Source organism: Rutidosis leptorrhynchoides, chromosome 6 (genome assembly GCF_046630445.1).
Source record: "Rutidosis leptorrhynchoides isolate AG116_Rl617_1_P2 chromosome 6, CSIRO_AGI_Rlap_v1, whole genome shotgun sequence".
In the NCBI taxonomy this organism is placed as follows: domain Eukaryota; kingdom Viridiplantae; phylum Streptophyta; class Magnoliopsida; order Asterales; family Asteraceae; genus Rutidosis; species Rutidosis leptorrhynchoides.
This window is the reverse complement of record NC_092338.1, coordinates 157,705,469-157,731,237: the sequence shown is the minus strand read 5'-3', so window position 1 is coordinate 157,731,237 and position 25,769 is coordinate 157,705,469. Positions and strand designations below refer to the sequence as shown.

The 25,769-nt window shown below is 33.9% G+C and overlaps 2 protein-coding genes across 3 annotated transcripts; both read right to left on the bottom strand.

The window, feature by feature from the left end:
- Positions 1 to 1,303: 1,303 nt before the first annotated feature.
- Positions 1,304 to 6,847, bottom strand: LOC139853105 (uncharacterized). Of its 2 annotated transcripts, none has more exons than XM_071842476.1 (8): positions 6,682 to 6,847; positions 5,437 to 5,640; positions 5,164 to 5,345; positions 4,931 to 5,033; positions 4,754 to 4,846; positions 3,794 to 4,039; positions 2,911 to 3,174; positions 1,304 to 2,029 (listed from the first exon to the last, which is right to left on the bottom strand). In XM_071842476.1, the coding sequence occupies exons 1-8, from the start codon at positions 6,790 to 6,792 to the stop codon at positions 1,493 to 1,495; spliced, it is 1,740 nt and encodes a 579-aa protein (XP_071698577.1). In that variant the 5' UTR covers positions 6,793 to 6,847; the 3' UTR covers positions 1,304 to 1,492. The 2 variants fall into 2 exon arrangements, with proteins under 2 accessions (XP_071698577.1, XP_071698578.1); XM_071842477.1 differs by having other exon boundaries at positions 1,304 to 2,026.
- Positions 6,848 to 10,568: 3,721 nt separating this feature from the next.
- LOC139854203 (uncharacterized) lies at positions 10,569 to 20,597 on the bottom strand. The gene is made up of 8 exons (XM_071843521.1): positions 20,461 to 20,597; positions 19,754 to 19,954; positions 19,494 to 19,675; positions 19,169 to 19,289; positions 19,006 to 19,098; positions 12,937 to 13,158; positions 11,256 to 11,492; positions 10,569 to 11,069 (listed from the first exon to the last, which is right to left on the bottom strand). Exons 1-8 carry the CDS (start codon positions 20,584 to 20,586, stop codon positions 10,569 to 10,571), a joined length of 1,683 nt encoding a protein of 560 aa, XP_071699622.1. The 5' UTR covers positions 20,587 to 20,597.
- Between the last annotated feature and the right edge of the window lie 5,172 nt (positions 20,598 to 25,769).

Sequence of the window (25,769 nt, the reverse complement as noted above, 5' to 3'; positions counted from 1 at the left end):
CCCAAACCTTACCGATAGGAGAGTTGTTCAAAAAGGCCTGTACATATTGTTTTATGGGGCCTGCAACTTCGGTTTCAACCATGGCATGAAGAACATCCGGACATTGGTGATTATGAGACAAAAAATCAACATGTAACACCCTTCCAAAAAACCTAGCTGCTTCAATTGTGCAATTAGACGAAGAACAATTGTACGGAATACCTTTGATTGCAAGTTTTAGGATTCTAGAATACTTGTTTTTGTAGTTTCTCATTGGAATAACCTCAAGGAATTCCAATTCATTATTTGAAGGACCCTTTGTCATGTTCTTATAACTTTCAGCATCTTTACAAGAAACAATATAACCATATGACCCCCATGTAGAAACAGAAGTTACTGCTATCGATCTATATTTTAACCAGTTAAACAATTTTAGAGCTTTAATTGGTACCTTATCCACAACGAGGGCTGACAATTGCAGTTTATCCGTCACCTCTTGATTAATTGACAGGTGAAACGCCGGGATCGACTCAGGAGGAAGATTCATAGCCTCTTTCTGTTGCTCATGAGATGACAGATGGTGATTATCTTGAAGATGAAACGGCGGTACAAACGAAGAGGGAATCCTTGTGTTCAACTCTTTCCTTGCATAACCCACAAAAATTGAACGACCATTGATAACTTTACCTTTCATTCCTTGTAAAGCCCTACTAGCTTGAGAGAGATTCTGGAATTTTAAGAATGCGAAATTACGATCCTGTTTCCAGGAAATACCCTCGATTACACCAAAACAGCAGAAATTGGTGATTATTGTGTCTTGATTTGTGAATTTGGATAACCCACCCAAAAACAAGGTTGATTTTTGGGGAAAAACTTTCGATTTTGTTTGATTTTGGGATGGGATATAATGTGAGGATTGATGTGGTTGCTTAATTGGATTTGAATTAGGGTAGAAAGGATGATGGTGTTGATTAATTGGGATTGAATTGGGGTAAGAAGGTTTGAAAATTGGAAGAACATGTTGTACGGATTGAGAGCGTTTCATCCCTTTTGTCTTTTTTTATTTTTTAAAAATGTATTAACTATTCACCTCTTCTGGTTGCTTTAAATGTTCCTCTAGTTGCTTTAAATGTGTAGACCTATGCAGTCTCGTCCTGTTAGGGGCACAAACTATGCGGTCTGATTTGATCAGAAAAAGGAACATGAACACAAAAACGAAAAAAACTAACTAAAAGTCAAACTGCCGAAACCAGTCATCCCAACGAATAAACATCACAGATTAGAACTATTCATGTAGCAAATCCAATAACCCCCACATGTCAGCAGGTACTTATATATACAAAATGAGCCAGTTGAGCAACATACAATTAAAAAATTCAGTGAAAGAGAATCAGGAGCTATCAAGAATCTGATTCATCATTTTAACAAGGATTTCTATTTTGTTACATTTTTTATTTCAAAAAAATTCGTATGAGTAATTTCTACAAAAATATTCTAGTACGAGTAAATCAACTTATAAAACCGAATCTTTTAGCCACGAGTCTTTTTCAGCCTCAGATTCCAAGAAATCATTATTCATCTTCGTTTCAACAAGATCAAGTACTTGAACGCACCTTTCAGCCTTTTTAAATTCTTCTTGTGCAGTCACAAGTTCTATACGTTTCTCTTCCAGATCCAATTTTGCAGCTTTTTTAACCAAACTTGTGTTAGTCTTCATATTTACAAGCAAAGCTGACCGTTTGCGCAAAGCTTCCAGGTGAGTTCGAAGCCAGGCAACATTCATGTTGGTTGCTTCTGCATCTGACACTTGCATCTCTATTTCTTCCATATCAGAAATTATGGTTTTAAAATCATCTGTTTGAATTCGTTTGACGACTTCACAAATAACCTCGAGGATCGATTCTCTAACAGAAGCTGTTTTGACTACACAATTCGATGCAATGTCGCCGTGTTTCTTGAAAATAGCTTCGAGAATTGGTGCATTACTTTTCTTGATTTTGTAGCCATGGACACGTATCATGCTGTATAAAACCTTTTTGGTCGCTTTCTGCTGTCCGATATGGAAATAACTTAGAAATAGCATGACGGGCGGGGCGGGGCAAGTAATAGGTCAAATAGGCTGGGTTGAAAAAGTTAGTTTCTTTAAACTTTCGTAATAACCAAAATAGTATATGTAATTTTGTAACAACTTGTTTATTACTCGGTATATAAACCGTAACATAAAAAAATTTGAGTACAAACCCAACAACAATAGTTGATTTTATGTTTGATTTCAAAAGAAGGTTACCATAATTACGCGGAGATTTGTTCATATTTATGGCTACTGACTCAAGTACTTAATTTCGGTCAGTGGGGAATGCATGCCTTAAGAGGTGGGGTCCTATGACCCCACTAGAATAAATATATTTTATACAACGTACTCTTCAAATTGTATACTTCAATTGTATAGGACACTACTAAATTTAGCTACAGGACCCCATATATTTTTAAAATTTATGATTTTTTTGAAAGTAAACAGCTACTAAAGTGCCTATCAAATATAATTATCTTTGAAAAAAAATAATATTGGGATCCCAATGGGTTTTTATCGTGGATTCTCGCCTATGAGTTGTTGGAAACTGGTTAAACGAGTCAAACCAGTCAAAAGTCTCTCGCAAGGCACTCAAAATGCATTATGTCCTAAATTATTTACTTTAAAAACCAGATTTTCAATATACCAACATAGCTTTTTTAACATTTTTAAAAATTAAAATTCGTATAACTCAACTACTATAGATAAAAACAAGATATAAGTGTTGCAGGTTAAATTAACCCGTCTAAAAAACACTCCTTTTGACCCATTATAGCCTACTACGTCTAAGAGTGCAAATCTGGGACAAACCCGTAAACATGCCCATAACAGAATAGTTACAAGATGCAAATGTGGTTTACCTGTTGGTCATTTCTCTTGCGTTTTCCATTAACTTCTGTTACACAATTTGGGGTCACCGATGGATCATCAAATGAAACAGCATTTTTTTCATCATTCGAGTGCATGCCTATAAGGCTAACTTTATCTCTTTTTGAATCTTGACAATCGCTTAATGTATGCTCGGTATTAATGGTCTCCTCTAAAGGTTCCAGTTTAATCTTATGAGTTGTATCGTTTCTCAAATTGCTTGTATCACTTGTACATTGATTAGTACCTTTAGCCTCCTGTTGAAAAAAAAATAAACATTAGTTATTAAACATACGCCAATGATGACCAACATATTGGTTGAACCAAAAACTAGACGCCAAAATATAAAATGAACAAAGAGCAAATAAATTCTAAGCATTTGCCATATTTAGGTTGTAAACAACCAGTAGAATATGGGGTTGCATTACTCGCCCTCCTGGGTAACCCGAACAGGGAAAACCCTTATAGCTATTTAAGATAGCTTCGAGAATTGGTACATTAGTATTATTGATCTTGTAGCCTTGGACACGTCACACGTGTCATGCTGTATAAAACCTTTCTGGGCACTCTCTGCTGTAAGATATGAAAAAACCTTATAATTGGTAAGACGGGCGGGGCAAGTAACAAATACAGTAATATTTTATTACTCGGGATATAAACCGTAGCATAAAAAACTAGAGTAAAAACCTAAATACTATTACTCTAGTCCAGAAATAAACAAGATATATTTGCAGGTAAGATAAACCTGTCCTAAAAACAACCTTTTGACCCATTAGCCTACGCCGTCTAACCTTGCAAATCTGGGCAAACCCTATAAACCAGAACCGCAAAACCATAGGCATGCTAGTATAGTTACAAGATGCAAATGTCGTTTACCTGTTGGTCATTTCTCTTGCGTTTTCCATTCACTTCTGTTACACAATTTGAGGTCGCTAATGGATCATCGAATGAAACGGCTAATTCCGATTTAATGCTAATTCCATCTCTTATTGAATCTTGACAACCGATTAGTGTCTGCTCCATTTTAATGGTCTCCTCTAAAGGCTCCACTTTAATGTTATGAGTTGTATCGTTCTTTAAGTTGTTTGTATCACTTGTACAAGGATTACTACTTTTAGCCTCCTGTTGAATAAAATCGATTAGTACACATATGACAATGATGACCAACATTAGTTAGTTTTGGTTGAACCAAAAACTAGACGGCAAAATATAAAATGAACAAGAACACATAACTTATAAGCTTTTGGCATATTTAGAGGTGTAGAAAGACAAAATAGCCCGAATCTACTCATATATATTTAGCACCCCGTCTAGTGTCTCTTTTAAGTACATATAGACGTAAATTTTTTCATTTTACATCTCTAGACATGGTAAAAGCCAAGGATCACTCTGTATTTTACAATGTTTTGGAAAGTTCTTTCAAGATCTGAACATCAAACAAAACAAAATTTATATTATGTTTGTTATATTTGGATGGGAAGATGGTTAACTTGTGGTGGTTGTTCTGATATCCTTGCAAGAGGTCTCGGGTTCGAATCTTGTGGTAGCCAGGGACGGACTGGAAACAGTAGAGTATGGAGTTTGGAGTTGGATTACTCGCCCTCTAACTTATTATGAAATTAAACTTATACATAATTGGGTCGCATGTGTGTAGTATGCATGCATTATCCATTAACTAATAAAAAGAATCCCATTAAAATTCTAACAAATGTCTGTTACTAAAAAGTTTTGTATCTATAGAAATACATACATGAGCATCACACACCTTAACTTATATAATGGAGTAATATAAAGACGTGCAACCATATTGAAATAATCATAGAAAGCAATGCTTACATCTTGTGCCATATTTGTGCGATGTGATCTAAGTTTAGCATCACAGTTCTTGAGAACTTTCTGCCCTAATTGCCAACAAATAGGTGAAACAGTCTGCAATAGTATACGATGTAATCAGTGATGAATAAAGAACCTTTGCGAGTGAAGATCCGAAACACGATTAATCAACTCATTAACCTTTTCGAGAATGGTATTAATAAGAGCTTCAAGAGAGAGCGCATCGCCACTTTCCTCTATAATCATGGTCATTATTTTCTCCATTTTTAACGAGTTGTTGGGGCTTAAAAGGTCAAAAAAAGAACAAATTCATTTACGATTAGCATTTTCTCTGTAAATGAGATGAAGTTGAAGTCTGGTATCATTTTATTCTTATATTTCAATTATTTAACGCAAAGAAATAGAGTTCTTACCTGGGAAAAGTTAAAAATTGTTTAAAAAGACGACCTACTAGTTCCTCCAATTGTAAGTCGAACATCATTACCGGCAATCTGGTTTTGCTAAATATTCTGAGAACTCTATTCAACTTGCCATAGTTACTATCAGATGCACAAGATTGTTTCTCAAAGGACGTCACAACAACTTCAAAAAACTCCTGTCCCCAACGACAACAGAACAGTAACTACTTTAAACTATATACTTTTTCTCAACTAGTTAAATAAAAGGCTTATTAAGATGTCTCATACCTTCATTTGTTGGTGGTCATACGGGGGGGCATCAGGGCCCATAATCCTTATAACCTCGCAGATACAACATACAGCCGAAATATTGACATTCATGTCAGGATGTCTCACCAGTCCATTAGCACTCAATGGCTGAATGATTGGATGCAGTGCTTTAATCATCGCTTTGGATGGTAGGTGCACCTTAAGTAGAACATTCCCCAATTCCTATCACAATTATACAAAACTAACTTAGTCTAAAAGTGTTAAAAGAAAATATTATACAATAGCAAATTAGTTTCGCTTGGTGAGTAACGGACACAATAAACAGACCTACTTCATTCATCTATACCCAATTTGTCACTACCCAATTTGTACCTTACTGTTACTAAAATTTGTACCCAATTTTTTTTTTATTTTTTAAAAACTTTTTTCCTACTTATTGGCCGGAGGTCCACTCGGAAGCAATCTCTCTATCCGTCGAATAGAGATAGGGATGACTTTCTCTACTTTTGAGAGTGTTTTCACTTTGGGTGAAGAAATGACTTGTCTTTATTCTTGGATAGGGGAAGGATTGTCTACATCTCACCTCCCCCATACACCACTTATGTGGTATTGGGTTTTGTTGTTGTTGTTGTTGTTGTTGTTCAAGTACTCATGTAATCAAAGTGCATATTTTGGGTAAACAAAAATAAGCAAACCTATTAATTATGCATTGCATATTTTGACATAAATCTAACAGAATATCCAGTGTGTTTTTTTTTTTTTCTCCTTAGGCTGATAAATAAATAAGCACATAAAAGCAGCATAATTTATGAAATAGTCTTTGGACTTCATAATACTGAAAAATTATGGTCAATCAATCAAATCCATTACAATAGTAAAACGAATTAAATTAAATTAAATTAAATTCATATCTATTAAGCAGCTCCCTATTTACTTATTATTATTATTATTATCACAAAAAAAATAAATAAATAAAAAATTAGCCCTCTTTTATGCACCGACTAAAATTAAACAAGGTAAAACCCTATGCTTATTGCGAAATTCAGATAACAATAAACAGAGTGGCTTCTCCTTAATATGAGAATGACTAAATATGAAGTCGCAAACGCCATCTGAATTTCGTACCAGAAACCCTAACAGTATTATTATTAATATTATTATTATTATTATTATTATTATTATTATTATTATTATTATTATTATTATTATTATTAAAATAGCATCAATCAAGTAAAGAAAAATAAAGAAAACGAAAACCCTAACCAAAAGAACATTGAGAATGTCAGGAGTTGAAGAAGAAACATTTAAAAACTTATTCCCGGCGTCAATCAACTGAGATTTCAGCTTAGTTATTGCTCTCTGTTTAGTCTGCATTTTTTTCGCTGCTCAATATGCTCACGCGCTATTGATTACTGCCTTCGTGCACTCAAATTTGTATTCACGGTATGACAAATTTGGGGATACATAAAAAAAAACCATCTTAAGCCCTTCCTAGAAACGACAAATAAGGAAAGCCAGCTCATATCTTCTGGAATTACAGTAACAGCCCTCCAAGTTACATCTTTCTAGTATTAACACCTTTAGCCCCTTAACTTGCATCCAGAATGAGGGCAGCCCCAAAATAAACTTCAACTGAAAAAACAAAACATTTATCCTTGTACTACTACAAAACGTGCCTTTTTTTGTCGTCGCCTGTCTAAACAACATTCACCCACACTTCACCTCAAAAAATGCAACATACTCCTCTTCTCTATAACCAATTTACAAAAACTACCCTGAACTCTAGCGGCGTAATACATAAATTCTCTCAAATAAATTCTCTCAATTAAAATAAAACTTCACTCAAACACTTCGACAGCCCGTATCTTCCTCCTCGCCCCGAGTTAAATTTCACCGACCATACCGTTAAACTCGAAATATTTTTATGAACAAAACGAAACTAACTACATCCAAAACGGACACTTTTTAAAAAACGCTAAACACAACGAGAGCCCGTATCTTCCCGCTCGGCGCGAGTTAAATTTTTTCGACAGCAGAGTCAGACTCGAAATAATTTTATGTACAAAACGAAAATAAGCACGTTCGAAACGTACATTTTTTAAAAAACGCTAAACACAACGACAACCCGTATCTTCCTGCTCGCCGCGAGTTAAATTTTTTCGACAGCACCGTTAGACTCGAAATAATTTTATCAACAAAACGAAGAAAAAAAACTACGTTCGAACCGAACAATTTTTAAAAAACACTAAAGACGACGACACCTACAACGGCGCTTACCAAATGAGTCGTTTTCCCTTTTGTAAATACATAAAGCTACGTTAAATATGAATATGCAGGCTGAAAGCCCCCGCCGCATCGCGCGGATCCGAACTAGTTATAATTATAATTATAATTATAAATATATTCATTTGGAAAAAATTTATCTACAGTAACAACAATAGCAATTGAGCTGCCAATTTTGACTTTTAAAAACCCTTTTTTGACTAAACATATAGTAACAGTTATGGGAAATAACACAAACTATTTGTTCACAGGACCAAATAAGTCGAACCTAGACCTAAATCTAGATTGGAATGGCACCTAGAATGTGTTATTCGGTGGGTTGGAGGTAGGAGACGATATCAGACCAGTTGAGCACGATTAGGGTTGATAGAGTGTGTAAACAAATCAATGAAAACCGAAACCAGTTTATATACTGTCTGCAGTGACAGTCGGTTGACTGACTCCATCAGTCGGTCGACTGTCTGGTTTAGTCGATCGTTGTTCAACTTACACTGGTCAGTTTAACTATTGATTAATACATTCACGCACAATAACAAACTTTCAATAGTCACAATACATAGTTCAAGGTTACATGTCTTCAGTTGGTCGACTGTCTGGTCAGTATAGCTATTGATTAATACATTCATGCACAATAACAAACGTTCAATACTCACTAATAGTTCAAGTTAACATGACTGAATTACAAGTTGTTCATAAAACTAGGGATTACAAATATTCACGAACACTTATTGATAAACTTAACACTTGGTGGGAGTTTTTATACTTAATTGTACATCTGCTTGTTTATATTTTCGGTTGTTGCAGAAAGCCCTAAATTTAACAACAGAATTAGTTACAAATCTCATGATGGAAGTGGAATGCGAAGAGAAAGCTGCAGAACAAGTGAAAGAAGAAGCTGCTCAGTTTAGCATAGATACTCATGTGATAATGGTTGAACGCAAAAGGGCGATGCTAGAACAAGAAGATATAAATTATGTGGTTGTAAATTGCGTTTTCGATAATAAAAAAAGTTACATGGTTAATTTGTTTCAAATTAGTTGATTTACTACTTTCGATTATCTGCAGCTTGCTAAAAAAGTTGATGCTGAAAAGAATGTATTAGCATTAAAAACAGAGCTGCTTTATCGTCGTGTTGAACACGTTGGATGTTGGAGATCAATCGCTCGATGTTCTTAAAGAGGTACTACTTTTGTTTACGCGTACGTGTTGATTAAAACTTGTATTGATCTAATAATATTAAGTTTTTTTTCATTAGATGCGTAAAGGACTCAATTTGAGATTGAATTCGGCTAAAAAGGAAAAGGACTTGGCGAATGAAAAAATTCAACAAAGTAAATCAGCACTCGCAAACCAAACAATCGAGATAAATAAGATGATTGAAGAATTTGATAAACTGAAACAACAAACTTTGGAGAATTCAAAGGTGATAAGGTTACATTATAGTTTACTAATATGCCATAACCTTTCAGCCGTTTTAAAATTTTCTTGTACAGTCAAAAGCTCAATACGTCTCTGTTCCAGATCCAATTTTGAAGCTCGTTTAACCAAACTAGTGTTAAAACTATTCTTATAGATATAAAATGAGCCAGTTTGGCAAGCTATCAAGTAGGCCAAAAAGAATGTTACTCCGAATAATTTTGAACAAAACATTAATTTTGAACAAAACATGCGCATAAGCGTGGTACTTTCTACAAAAAATAAAAAATAAAAAAATAAAAAATAAAAAAAATCTTAGTGAGAGTTAAATCAGTCTATAAAATCGAATCTATTAGCCACGAGTATTTTTCAGTCTCAGATTCCATGAATTTATCATTCAGTTTCATTTCAACAAGATCAAGTACTTCAACGCATGTTTCAGCCTTTTTAAATTGTTCTTGTGCATTCACAAGCTCTATACGTCTCTCTTCAAGATCCATTATTGCAGCTTTTTTAACCAAACTAGTGTTAGACTTCATTTTCACAAGTGAACTTGACCACTTGTGGGCCGCGTTCTTTTTATGTAAAGATTCAAGGTGAGTTCGAAGCCACGTAATGTTCATGTTGGTTGCTTCTGCATCTAAGGGGGCGTTTGGTTGGAGGATTTCAAATCCTAGGATTTGAAATCCCATTGGATTTGAAATCCCAAAGGATTTAAAATCCTAGTATTTAAAATCCTATCCTATGTTTGGTACACGATTTTTGTTCAAAGGATTTCAAAAGAGTGACCAAAAGTCCAAAATATATCATCTTCTTTCTTTTTACCAAACCACAATTAGTTCAACAGTTCATCTTCATCAACATTTATAAAAACACACATTTTCTTTTTCTTTATTTTTTTATAAAAAGCAAATCTACCAAATATAAGGTCAGTACATGAACTATGAAGGGAGTCATCTTTGTGACTATAACCCCATCCAACAGATAGTCACTTTTATAAGATCAAACATGGATGCACGTTTCAAAACAACACACTTATTGAATTATTAGTTAACGAAATTATAAAAAATAAAAATAAAAACAATACAGGTTTAAACACACCTATTGTTGTTGCACGTAGCTCCGTCGTAACAATAATGTTCGCCACCGCCGCTGCAACTAACTTTCCTCTATTTTTGTTTGTTACGACGTTATTGTGGTCGTGAAACAAAATTCTGGTAAAGGAACGAAACTCCGATTAAAAGCTTCAAAGTTTTAGGTTTCCATTCGAAATGATTGACCGGAGATCGGAGACCGTAAAGATGAATCCAGTTGGGGTAAAAATTGACAAAAATAAAGTGGGGTGTTTATATTGATTCATCTGTAAACAGAGATACCAATTATAAACCCAGTTAGGTAGAATAAGAAATTAGCAAATTAGCAAAAAGACAATTTTATAGTGTGATAATTTTTTAGTGAGAGAAAGTGGGGTGAGATGGAACGGGGGATAGAATTTGGGGAAGAAATACTATTTGTGAAGAAAGAAGAAGAGATAAGGGTGGGATTTGAAATCCTCTATCAATTCCAGGGATTTTAAATCCCTTGTACTTGGCATTTGAAATACAAATCCCATTTTTAAAAACTCCAACCAAACACATATTTTCATGGGATTTCAAATACAAATCCAATGAAATCCCATGAAATCCATCCAACCAAACACCCCCTAACACTTTCATCTCTATTTCTTCCATATTAGAAATTATGGTTGCAAAGTCATTGGTTTGAATTCGGATGACGACTTCACAAATAACTTCAAGGATAGATTCTCTAACTGAAGCGGTTTTAACTACACAATTAGATGCGATGTCGCCGTGTTTCTTGAAGATAGCTTCGAGAATTGGTGCATTACTTTTCTTGATCTTGTAGCCTTGGACACGTATCATGCTGTATAGCACCTTTTTGGGCACTCTTTGCTGTACGATATGGAAATAACTTAGAAATGGCAAGACGGGCGGGGCGGGAAACCGGTCAAATTGGTTGGGTTGAAAAGATAGTTACTTTATATAGTTTAGAAATAACCAAAATATAATATTATGTAATTTTGAAACCGCAAAACCATAGCCATAATAGAATAGTTACAAGATACAAAATTCGGTTACCTGTTGGTCATTTCTCCTCTTGCGTTTTCCATTCACTTCTGTTACACAATTTGAGGTCGCTGACGGATCATCAAATGAAACAGCATTTTTTACATCATCTCTTGTTGAATCTTGACAAACGATTAGTGTCTGCTCCATTTTAATGCTCTCCTCTAAAGGTTCCAGTTTAATCTTACGATTTGTATCGTTCCTCAACTTGTTTGTATCATTTGTACAAGGATTAGTACCTTTAACCTCCTGTTGAAAAAAATACAATGATGACCAACATTCGGTTTAACCAAAAACTAGACGGAAAATATAAAATGAACAAAGAGCACATAACTTCTAAGCTTTTGCCATATTTAGGGTTGTAAAATGACAAAAATACCCCAAATCTAGACATGTATTTAACAACCACTCTAGAGGTGTCTCTTTTGAGTACATATAGGCGTATTTTTTAAATTTTACATCTCTAGACTTGGCAAAATCCTAGGCGCACTCTGTAATTTACATGTTATAGAAAGTTTTTGCCGGATCAGAACATCAAACAAAACAAAATTTATATTTTGTATTTAATATTTGGGTGGGATGAAGGTTACTTGTGGTAGGGCCTAATATCCTTGCAATAGGTCTCAGGTTTGAATCTGAAAGGGAAAGGAAAAACCTTATAACTTTTTATGAAGGTTAACTTATACATAATTGGGTCACATCTGTATATGTATGCATTATCCCCTAAAAAATATGCATTATCCCCTAAAAAATACTCCCTCCGTCCCCTATTAATAGTCCCAGACACACAGTTTATGAATTCTCAACATTACACTATACTTTTTTATTACTTTACACTTTTACCCCTTACTTTTTCTCTATCTTTTGTCTTATATGTAAAAGGTAACGGTATGAAAGGAACTTTGCCTTATCATTCTTATCTATTCATGGAAGTGGACTATTAATTTGGGACAACCCAAAATGAAATAATGGAGTATCAATACGGGACAGAAGGAGTAGAATGAATCCCGTGGTGGACTATTTGTAATCGGGTGCGTGAGTTTGTTTATCTAAAAAAAAGAGGTTAACATAATTAAGAGGAGATTTGTTCATATTTAAGCCTAATGACTAAAGTACATAATTTCAGTTATAATTTTACCATTATGTGTTGGAAACTGGTTAAACTCTCGAAATGCACTATTAAGTCCTAAATGATTTACTTTTTTTTTTTTTTTTGAACAGCAGCTAAATTATTTACTTCAAAAACTAGATTTTCGATATAATGATATACTCCCTCCTTCCCAATTTTATAGTCCTCATACAAAAAACACGCAGTTTTAAGAAATCCCACTAACTCTATTCTCCACCAATAAAATATCTTCTATCTCCACTATAACCTCTTTCAATTGGTTGAAATACAAAGTGGATTATTAATTTGGGACATCCGAAAATGAAAAGTAGGCCTCTTAAATTGGGACGGAGGGAGTAGTTTTTTAATCATTTAAAAAAAAAATATATAATTCGTATTAACTCGACTACTCCAGAAATAAACAAGATATAAGTATTTGCAAGTTAGATAAACCTGTCCTGAAAACACCCCTTTTGACTCATCATAGCTTACTTTGTCTAAGAGTGCAAACGGGCAAAAACCATAAACCAGAACCGCAAAACCATAGGCATACTAGAATAGTTACAAGATGCAAATGTCGTTTACCTGTTCGTTATCTCTCTTGCGTTCTCCATTCACTTCTGTTGCACAATTTGAGGTGAGTGAAACAGCATTTTTTTCATCATGCGAGTGGGCGCCTATAAGGCTAATTCCATCTTTTGTTGATACTTGACAACCGCTTAGTGTCTGCTCCAGTTTAATCTTATGAGTTGTATCGTTCCTAAATTGGCTTGTATCACTTGTACAGAGATTAGTAACTATAGCCTCCTGTTAGAAAAAAAAAATTGATCATTAAACATACGACAACATAAGTTGGTATTGGTTGAACCAAAAACTAGACGGCAACATATAAGATGAACAAAAAGCACATAACTTCTAAGCTTATATTTAGAGTTGTAAAATGGCAAGAATACCCTGAATCTACTCATATATATTGAGCAACCCATCTAAAGGTGTCTCTTTTGAGTACATATTAGGCGTGTTTTTTTCATTTTACATCTCTACACATGGCAAAAGCCTAGGAGCATTTTTTATTTACAATGTTTTAGAAACTTTTTACCAGATCTGAACGTCAAACAAAACTAAATTAATATTATGTTTTTTTATATTTGGGTGGCATGTTAGTAGTGGGGGCCAGATACCCTTGCAAGAGGTCTCAGGTTCGAATCTTGTGATGGAAACAACCATGGAGTAATCATGGGCTGCGTACAATAAAGTGTGCGGTTGGATTACTCGCCCTCCTAGGTAACCCGGATAGGGAAAAAGCTTATAACTATTTAAGAGGGTTAACTCATACTCGTACATAATGGAGTCGCATAGGTGTATGCATTATGCATTATCCCCTAAATAATAGAAAGAATCCTAGTGAAATTCCAAACAAACGTCAGTTACAAAAAAGTTTTGTATCTATAGAAGTACATACACATGAGCATCACACACCCTAATTGATTAACAAAGCAGTTATATAAAGACGTGCAACCATTTTGAAATAATCATTGTTGGACCAATCTTGACATAAAATAATAGTTAGAGGTTTATTTTGTGAAATTATATCTCAAATGGATTTGAGGAGGTAGAACGTGTGAACGGAGAACAAGTGGGCTAGCCGTCATTGTTTTCAATTTTGCTTGTTCCTTGATTACTTCTAATTTATTCTAGACTTGATTATCCTAGATTATTCTAGACTTGCTTAATGGACAAGGATAATCAACTATAAATAGGGATAGTTGCTCTATGAAATAAGAGAATTGTATTAAGAGTTTTTCTATAATTGGAGAAGGATTTCCAATATGTTCTTGTTCTTAAATATTGCTATTTTGTTTTATAATCTGGTACCAATTTTTTCAATTGGTATCAGAGCTAAGTTACAAAAGGGATCGTGTTGTTGATCAAAAGGACACTAGATCAATCACTAGATTCTAAGACAGAAAAAAATACGAGCACCGATCGAAGACCAGATTCATGGGGGATTGGATATTATCAATACCTCGACTGCAATCAAGGATACCAACCATCTTACTTTACTTTCCAGTGCCCTATCCTAACTGCGACCAATTATCCCATCTGGTCGCTTAGGATCAAAGCGATTTTTAAGGCACATGGAATCTGGGAATCAATTGAACCTGGAACTGATGTCGATCAGAAAAAGGATAATGCTGCAGTCGCTTATCTGTATCAAGAAGACTTGATTTTTCAAGTTGCAGGTTGCACCCATGCAAAGGAAATCTGGGATGCAATCAAGACCCGTCACCTTGGAGTTGAACGAGTAATGGAGGCTAGGCTTCAAACTCTTAAAGCTGAATTTGAAGCAGCACAGATGAAAGATAGCGAAAAAATTGATGATTTTGCAGCAAAACTTTCTGGAATTGCCTCAAAATCAGCTGCACTTGGAACCATCATTGAGGAAACCACGTTGGTGAGAAAAATATTAACTGCCATACCAGAAAAATTCTTAAATATGGCAGCCACTATCGAACAACTGGTTGATCTCAAAACGGTGAAATTCCAGAAAGTTGTGGGTAGGCTAAAAGCTTATGAAGAACGAACCAGTCTAAAGACTACAAATAACAGCCATGACCAACTTTTGTTGTCCTATGAAGAATGGGACTCGAGAAAGAAAAGGGAAACCAGCTTTGGTCGAGGTCGAGGGAATGGCCAAGACACCCGGGGTAGAGGCCGAGGTCGTGGACAATTTGGTGGTCGAGGAAGGGGTTCGGTCCGCAGACAAAACTCTCCTGCTGGAAGACAAACAACCGAAAGTTTAACTAAAGATCGATCCAAGCTGCAGTGTTTTCGATGTGATGCATTTGGACACTTCTCATCCGATTGTCCAACACGAAAGAAAGGAGAACAAGCAAATTTGACTCACGCTAGATCAACCGAACTACCAGTGGCTAATGATGACAGGCCTGCACTATTGATGTCTGTAGCCAATGGCCAATCAAAGAAACGAGAAGCAAGTTATTCATTTAAGTGAAAAGAAGGTTTTTCCAGCAAAGTACGAGTCACATGATGGTAGAGAAAACATGTGGTACTTAGATACTGGAGCAACAAACCATATGACAGGAAACAAAGGGCTGTTTTCAAAACTTGATACAGATATTGGTGGTACAGTGAGGTTTGGGGACAACTCGTGTGTAGATATGGAAGGAAGAGGATCTATTCTTTTAACATGTAAGAATGGTGAACAACGTTTGTTGACCGACATACTTTATATCCCATACTTAAAGACTAACATATTTAGTCTTGGACAAGCTGAAGAAGGGGGTTGTGTAATCTTGATCAAACATGGTTTCTTGTATATGTTTGAGGTAGATGGGTCGCTGCTAATGAAGGTTCAAAGGTCTCCCAATCGGCTGTATAAAATTAATCTCGAGGTTGGGTAACCAATCTGTTTACATGCCAAGATTGATGATCCGTGGCATGCCCGTCTCGGTCATGTGAACTTTGATACAATAAAGCGGCTAGGGACCAACAATCTAGTTGATGGAGTGCCGGTTATTGATCACCCTACACAGATGTGCGAAGCATGTTTAGCAGGGAAACATTCACGACAAAGTTTTCCTGTTCAGACAACTTTTAGAGCCCAAAATCCACTAGAACAGGTTTATGCAGATCTGTGCGGACCCATAACCCCTGCCACCCAAGCTGGAAACAGGTACGTTCTGCTGATTGTTGATGAACAAAGCAGGTTTATGTGGTCTTTCATGTAAAAACCAAAGGAGAGGCGTTTGAGCAATTCAAGAAATTCAAGGCGATTGCTGAAAATCAATATGGAAGGAAAATAAAGGTTTGATCGGGGAGGAGAATTTACATCCAACGAGTTCAATCAGTATTGTGATTATGCTGGAATCACAAGACAGTTGACTTCACCTTACCCGCCACAGCAGAATGGTATCGTTGAAAGGCGAAATCGAACAGTGATGAGCACAACAAGGAGTATTCTTAAAGCAATGGATATGCCACAAAGTTTCTGGGCTGAAGCAGTACGTCACTCGGTTTATGTTCTAAACAGGTTGCCCACGAAGATTCTGAAAAATCAAACACCATATGAGGCTTTAAAAGGAAGAAGACCAAATCTTGATCATTTACGGGTGTTTGGATGTGTTGGATATGTGAAAGTACCTTCAGATCAAGTAAAAAAAAAGTTGATGACGGAAGTATTCCTATGGTTTATTTAGGAACTGAACCAGGAACTAAGGCACATCGTATGTATGATCCCGAGGAGATGACTAAAGTAATCAGTCGAGATGTGAAATTTGATGAGGCACGCAAATGGAATTGGCATTCCGGAGTAGAATACAATCAAGAACCTAATCACAAAGGAGAATTCGTGATACATATAAACCCCAGTGAAGTATCGGAAGTTGTATCGGCTGATCAAAATTCCGAAAATGGGCCTACTAAACCAGGCAGCCCAAGTAGCTCATATAGCCCACAAAGCAGCAACTCCTCAAGTCAAGGAAGATCGACCAATGAGGAAAGTATAACCCATTCTGATGTTAGCAGTCCTGAAACAACAGTAAAACAGCGAGGACCTATGATGTCTCGTCTCCCGACAGGTACAGTCAATGAGTCGGATCCATCTATGGCAGAAGAGGAGACATATGATGATACACCACCTCGAGGTTGGAAAAATCAAAGTGATATATACGATCTTCTTCTTACTGAAGGAGAACCAACAAATTTCAGGGAAGCTACAAGATATAAAGAATGGCAGCAAGCTATGGAAGGTGAAATAGCTTCTATTAAAAGGAATAATACTTGGGAGTTAATGGATCTACCCCCGGGACACCAACCTATTGGACTAAAATGGGTATACAAAATTAAAAGAGATGCAAAAGGAAATGTCACGCGACATAAAGCACGGCTAGTTGCCAAAGGCTACATCCAAACACATGGTGTAGACTTTGACGAGGTATTCGCACCCGTAGCTAGACTTGAGACTGTTAGACTTATTCTAGATTTTGCAGCCCAAAAAGGGTGGGATGTTCATCACCTAGATATTAAAACAGCATTTCTACACGGTGACTTCAAGGAAGAAGTCTTTGTATCTCAACCGAAGGTTTTGTGATAAAGGGGAAGGAACAAAAGGTGTACAGACGGTCAAAGGCTCACTATGGCTTAAAGCAAGCTCCACGTGCTTGGAATACAAAATTAGATGGAGTTCTAAAGGAATATGGATTTCAAAGGTGTAAGCTTGAACAAGCTGTATACACAAAAAAAACACAATAAGGAGAATTTATGTTAATGATTTGATTGTAACGGGTAATAACCCGGAGAAAATTAAACAATAAAAGCAAATGGAAGATAAATTCTAGATGAGTGATCTGGGTTTACTTTCTTATTATCTCGGACTCGAAGTAATACAAGGCATAGATGGAATAAAAATTCATCAATCAAGATATGCTAAAAGAATCCTAGAGGAAGCTGGAATGTGGGAGTGCAATTCTACCAAATATCCAAAATATCCAATGGGACCAGGTCTGAAGTTGATGAAAGATGATGGCAGCACATTTGTTGATGCAACTGAATACCGAAAAAGAATTGGATGCCTTCGGTAGTTAACTCATACACGGTCGGATCTTGCGTACTCGGTAGGATATGCAAGTAGGTATATGCAAACTCCTAAAATTACTCATCTTCAAGCTGTTAAACAAATTCTCAGGTACTTGAAAGGTACAGTAGACCTGGGTATTCACTATCGAACGAATGGTAGCAATAACCTACTTGGATTTAGCGACAGCAACTTCTCGGTGGACCCAGATGATGGAAAGGGTACTACTGGATTAGTGTTCTACTTTGATGATGGACCTATTGCTTGGAATTCACAAAAACAACAAACAATGGCCTTATCATCCTGCGAAGCAGAATTTCTGCTACTGCAGCAGCTTGTCAAGCAATATGGTTAAGGGGACTCTTAGCTGAAATAACTGGAAGAAAGGAAGAACAAGTTGTGATCAAAGTTGATAATAAGTTTGCAATATCATTGATGAAAAAGCCAGTATTTCATGGAAGAAGTAAGCATATCGACACACGGTATGATTACATACGAGATTGTGTTGAAAAGGAGAAGATTAAAGCTGAACACATCAGTGGGGATCAACAACGGGCTGATATTCTTACAAAAGCAGTGCCGAAGTTAAAGTTTGCTGAAATGAGAGAGATTCTTGGGGCTCAAAGGATTGAAGACTCAAAGAAATAAATGATGACTCAAGGTCAAGATTGGGGGGGGTGATTGTTGGACCAATCTTGACATAAAGTAATAGTTAGAGGTTTATTTTGTGAAATTATATCTCAAATGGATTTGAGGAGGTGGAACGTGTGAACAGAGAACAAGTGGGGTAGCCGTCATTGTTTTCAATTTTTCTTCTTCCTTGATTACTTCTAATTTATTCTAGACTTGATTATCCTAGATTGTTCTAGACTTGCTTAATGGACAAGGTTAATCAACTTTAAATAGGGATAGTTGCTCTATGTAATAAGAGAATTGTATTAAGAGTTTTTCTATAATTGGAGAAGGATTTCCAATACGTTCTTGTTCTTAAATTTTACTATTCTGTTTTATAATCTGGTACCAATTTCTTCAATCATAGAAAGAAAATAAATGCTCACATCTTTTGCCATATCCGGGGAACGAGGTGTAAGTTTAGCATCACAGTTCTTGAGAACTTTCTCCCCTAATTGCCAACAACTAGGTGAAGCAATCTACAATATTATAGGATGTAATTAGTGATGAACAAATAACATTCGTTAATGAAGATCCAAAACATGATACCTTATTAATCTTTCCGAGAGTGGTAATAATAAGAGCTTCAAGAGCGAGTGCTTCGCCACTTTCCTCTATGATCATGGTCATTATTCCCTCCATTTTGTGTACAGTAGTCGAGTTATTGGAACTTAAAAGGTTAAAAAACTACAAATTCAGTTAAAAATAGCATTTTCTTTTCTCTCTAAATGATATGAAGTTGAATTCTGATATCATTTTATTCATGTATTTCAATTTTAATTATTATAGGCATATAAACTTTCATAACAACTATATCGTTTAAGAGAGAAATATGTATCAAACACTTTTTAACGCAAAGAAATAGAGATCTTACTCGGCAAAACTTAAAAATTGTTTGAAAAGACGACCTACTAATTCCTCCGATTTTATGTCCAACATCATTACCAGCAATCGGGATTTGCTAAATATTTCAAGAACTCTAGTCATCTTGGCACAGTACCCTCCAGATGCAGAAGATTGTTTCTCAAACGATGTCACTAACGCTTCAAAAAAATCCTGTCCACCAATGAAAATAGAAGGGTATATTAATATTCCCGATTAGTTAAACAAAAAGCTGATTAAGATGTCTCATACCTTAATATGTTGTTGGTGGTCGTAAGGGGTAACATGGGCCATAATTCTAAAAATCTCGCAGATGCAACATACAGCTGAAATATTCACATTCATGTCAGGATGTTTCAGTCGTTCAGTGATCAGATCCTGAATGATTGGATGTAGTGCTTTAATCGTCGCTTTGGATGGTGTGTGCATCCTACGTAGAACATTCTCCAGTTCCTATCACAATTATACATAACTTAGTCTAAAAATATCTAATCAAAGTGGTTATTTTGAGGCAACAAAATAAGCAAACTTATTAACTGAAATATGCATATTTTGACACAACAACAACAACAACAACAACAACAACAACAACAACAACAACAACAACAAAAAAAACTAACAGAATATAAGGCGTTATACGTTTGTTCTCCTAAGGATGATAAATAATCACATATAAGCAGCATAAATTTATGAATTAGTAGTTGGATTTGGTTATGCTGAGATAAAATTATAGTAAAACTGGTTAATTTCATGTTAAAAGATCAAATTACTGTCTCCGATCGATCCCATTCCTAATCTTCGTACTAAGCACCAACTTAATTAAAAAAGAAGAAGAAGAAACCCTAACCAAACGCCGTCCGAATTTCGTATCAGAAACCCTAACTGTATTATTTATTATTATTAATAATATTAGCTTAAAAAAATCAAGTAAAAATAAGTTAAGAAAAAGAAACCCTAACCAAAAGAACGTTGAGAATGACAGGAGTTGAAGAAGAAGAAGAAACATTAATCAGCTTATTTCCGGCGTCCATCACCTGATATTTTAGCTTCATCCCTGAACCCCTTGCTGTCTGTTTAGTCCGCATTTATTTTCCGCTGCTCAATAATTGATTACTGGCTTTATGCATAAAATTTGTACTTATATATTATTATTTTTTATCTTTTTATGGGCGGTTTGGTAATGTACTAATGTTTCATTTAAACACCTTAATTTTGCATAGTTCTACTTTCGACACATTTTTTTGGCTAGTGTCATCTATTAATTAATTTAATATATTTAACTTGCAATAATTTCTACCCGGCAATTTTTGGCTCATTCCGTGAACACATTTCTAGCTAGTTGTGGTGATCTACTACTCAGTTGGTGGTATTTAAAAGATTAACTTTTATGAAGACATCATAATTGTACCGATTATATTAACTCTGTTGCAGCTCCGGCCTAAAGCAGAGCAGGCTGCTCAACTACTCAGAGCCCGTCATTTCTAGGGGTCCAAAAACAATTATCAAGCCATGTATTTATTGAGGCCTAAAAATAATTCAAGGAGTATTTTAGGCCATATTTTCACGGGAAAAAAATGATACTAGAAAATCTTACTTTTAGTGGGGATCACCTTTTCTAGGCTTCATTTCTTTACATATTCTTAGTGTACCAATGGAGCCCATTTTATTATGTTTTGATAATTTCTAATTATGTAATCTATTTATCTATCTATATCTATATCTATATCTATATCTATATCTATCTATATCTATATATAAAACAAAAAGTATTTTGCTGATTTGTCATTTTTTAATTAATTTGAATTAATTATTAATTATAATTATACGTATAATATATCAATATATCAATATATATATATATATATATATATATATATATATATATATATATATATATATATATATATATATATATATATATATATATATATATATATATATATATATATAAAGTATTTTGCTGATTTGTCATTTTTTAACTAATTTGAATTAATTATTAATTATAATTATACGTATAATATATATATATATATATATATATATATATATATATATATATATATATATATCTATATATAAAACAAAAAGTATTTTGCTGATTTGTCATTTTTTAATTAATTTGAATTAATTATTAATTATAATTATACATATAATATATCAATATATCAATATATATATATATATATATATAAAGTATTTTGCTGATTTGTCATTTTTTTAACTAATTTGATTAATTATTAATTATAATTATACGTATAATATATATATATATATATATATATATATATATATATATATATATATATATATATATATATATATATATATATATATATATATATATATGGGGAGATCAAGGGATAATCACCAAATTGGGGATAAGGGGATAAGTGAATCCTGGTCGCAGATCTCATCTAATTAAAAAATAACGCGGAGGGGTAGTTTCGTCCAAACACAAAAATATTAATAATTATTAATTATAATAAAATAAAATAAAAAATAACGAAAAATGAGAAATTAGGGTTTTTGTTGAGATCGAAGCATTCATTCATTGTTTCATTCAAAATCCGAAAGATCAATCGAGATACGAATTCAGAAATTCAAATCTTAAAAATCAAAAAGAAAATTGAACGTAAATCAATCGCGACAAGGTATATTCAACATTCAGTAAAAAAAAAATATTCTAATTACGTGAGACATTTAATATTCATATTGATTCATTTTTTAAATCCATATGAAAAAAACTGCAGATGAATAGCGAAGAAGATAGAAAAGGAAAAAAACCAGCAGATAAAGGGAAAGGTAACGCAAAAAAATTTCAAAAAATAGGTACGAATATGTTCTGATATTCATACTGATTCATATATTTATATTAAATTGAATGCATCAAACTGTGAATTTTTGTTATGTAGCTGATAGATTCAGATATAAAAACATTCAGTTGGACCTATGAATGTATTGATTATATAACATACAATTGATGTATGTTAATAATCATCATAAAACTGTATACTCATATTGAATTGTATGTTAATACATCGTACTTTTTATCTGAAAAAATGAAGTGAAACTCGAAAAATAGAAAATGATAACATACGTCAGATGTATGTTAAAGTAGCTGATAGATTCATATATAAAAACATTCAGTTGGACTATATGAATGTATTGATTATATAACATACAATTGACGTATGTTAAATAATCATGATAAACTGTATATTCATATTGAATTGAATATTTATATTGAACTGAATACATCATACTGTTTATATGAAAAAAATGAATTGAAAATGATAACATACATCAGATGTAAGTTAAGTAATTGATGTATGTTGATAAAAAATCAGTATGTGTGGATTAAAAATTTATTGAATCATATTAACATACATATAATTTATGTTGTTAAGAATTTCTCATGTAATGTATGAATATATGATTTAAAAACTGTTATGAAGTTAAATCAACTATGTTTTTGTTTTCTGCTAAATTGTTGTAGGTTTGAAACACCTTTTAGTAAGTAAGAGACAAAAAATTAACTACTTTTAGCAAGGAAGACATTAAGATACTTGAGAAAGTAATGTTTGAAATACTTAAAAAAATTTAACATAATACCAAATAAAAAACCTCGATCTATTGTATATTGTATATAATAATAATAATTTCGGAGAAGGAACTAGTGGAACAAAGAAGGAAAAAAGAAAGTATACAAAAAAATGATAAAGAAGTTGAGGTGAAAATAATAACAAAGAAAAGGAAGAAGAAAGCATAGTTGATTCAGATGATGACTTTGAAAGACCACATATCAAGAAAAAAGAGAAACAAGGTAGTATTCATTTTTAAGAAAATGACATCTGTTATTGTTTTAATCTTTTAATTTGATAACTGAAATTACAGAATGTATATAAAAGTTATTGAAGTAGATAAAAGTGAAGACAAAATAAAGGAAAAAACAACATATCCAAACAAAGGTGATAAGACAGACAACGGTGCATGTAATGAGAAGAAGGAAGATGGAGACAAAAAGAAAGCAAGTTCAAGTGATGACTCGAAACATCCTCAAGTAAAAAACAAAAAAGAATCGGGTAAGATTCATCTTAAACACTTATTAGTTTGTAAAAAAGTGCTTGAAGTAACAAACTGTTAATAAATCTACAGATGAAGATAGCATAACCTCAAGATTATCACCAAAGTGAGTATACACAGCAATACAACAGATGAATGATGAACAAAAGAGAAAAGTGAAAGAAATTGGATTTGGGTCGATCTTAGGGTTGAAGTTTTCTGAAAATAAGTTGAAGCTTGATTACTATCTTGTAGATAAGTTTGATGAAAAATCATCAACACTGAACTTGAAAAATGGATCAATAAAAATTTCAAAGAAAACCATTCATGATGTGCTTGGTGTTACGATTGGAGGATCAAAGATTCAAAGATTGGACAGAAGTGACCCAGAAGATCCAATAACAATTTCCTGGAGAAATCAATTCACAAAAAAGAAAAATGGGATTAGATCAGGAGAGGTGGTTGAATATATGAAAGAACACGGAGAAGCTGACAAAATGTTTGTATTAAATTTTTTTGTTGTTTTTGTGACTACAATGGCTGAAGGGACGTAGCTTGGAACATGCAACACAAAATTCTTACCATGTATCAAAAGTGAAACTGATGTATCAAAACTAGATCAGTGTGAATATATATACCAATCTCTACTTCAGAGCAAGAATGGATGGAGCAGAGAACAGTTTTATGACGGGCCATTATCGTTTCTGATTGTAAGTAAACGTTTATAAAAAATCGTTGAATATGATTATGTAATTATATGATACATAAAAATGTAAAAACTGACAATTAGTTTTTGGATAACAGCTGCTATATTTGGACAGAGTTAAATGTGAAGGATTTGAATATAAACGCAAAGTTGCAGTCATTGAAAGATGGTCATCTGAAGACATAAAGAAAAAACTTGAAATGGAGATGGAAAATGGTGAATTTGGTGAAGGTTTAGTAGATGATGACGATGATGATAATGATGAGAGTGAAAATAAGTTGAATGAAGATTGTAAGCAAGATTTGGGCCAACTGAATTATGAGTGCCTACCAACACCAGATTCTGAACAGGTAAAAAATATAGTTTTATTATTTTTGTTGATGAATATGAATAATAACATTATTAATATGAATTTAAAAAATATACAGCAATACATTACAAGTTTGGAGCTCAGATACGAACATATTGTGGAAGAAATTGAAGGAATGAAGAATGTTTTTGAAACTACAAATAATATGTATGGAAAGAGTAAAAAGATTGGTGAATGGAAAACAAAGATTACAAAATTGATTAAAGGATATGCAAGTGATGAAAATAAAGTAACTGAACCAGTTGATCGAGAGATTACAATTCAAGATGAAGTTGAACCATTTACAGGAATTACAAAGACAGATTTGTATAAGCTTATGTATGCTGATAACACTACAAATTTGGAATCTAAAGGAAAAGCAAAAATGATTGAAGATTCATGCATACCATCTTTTGACCTTAGAATCGACTTCAATTTGGTTTAAAGTCCACAACAAGAACAAACATGGGAAATAGTTGATGCACAAGGTGAAGTTACAAAAATAGAGAATGATTTGTCAACATTCATGTACTGTTTCGTTGATCTACCAACGTGAAATGCCCCATTCATATCGATTATAAACGTTACATAATAATTGATTTCATTGCGAGGTATTTGACCTCTAAATGATACATTTTACAAATATTGCATTCGTTTTTAAAAGACAAACTTTCATTACATCAAAAGTTGACAGGCATGCATACCATTTCATAATATATCCAAACTATAAATGACTTAATAATAATCTTGTTGAACTCAACGACTCGAATGTAACGTCTTTTGAAATATGCCATGAATGACTCCAAGTAATATCTTTAAAATGAGCAAATGCACAGCGGAAGATTTCTTTCATACCTGAGAATAAACATGCTTAAAAGTGTCAACCAAAAGGTTGGCGAGTTCATTAGTTTATCGTAATCAATCATTTTCATAATTTTAATAGACTACAAGATTTTCATTTCCATTTTTCATAAACATCATACACCCGCAAGTGTATAAAAATCATTCATATGGTGAATGCTTGATAACCGAACTAAGAGGATGCATATAGAATATCCCTCGCATACCGGCTCATCGCAATCAGTATGCTATATACCGGCCGTCGTAATCAGTATATATCGATCGAAGTACTAAAGCATTCGTACCCCGAA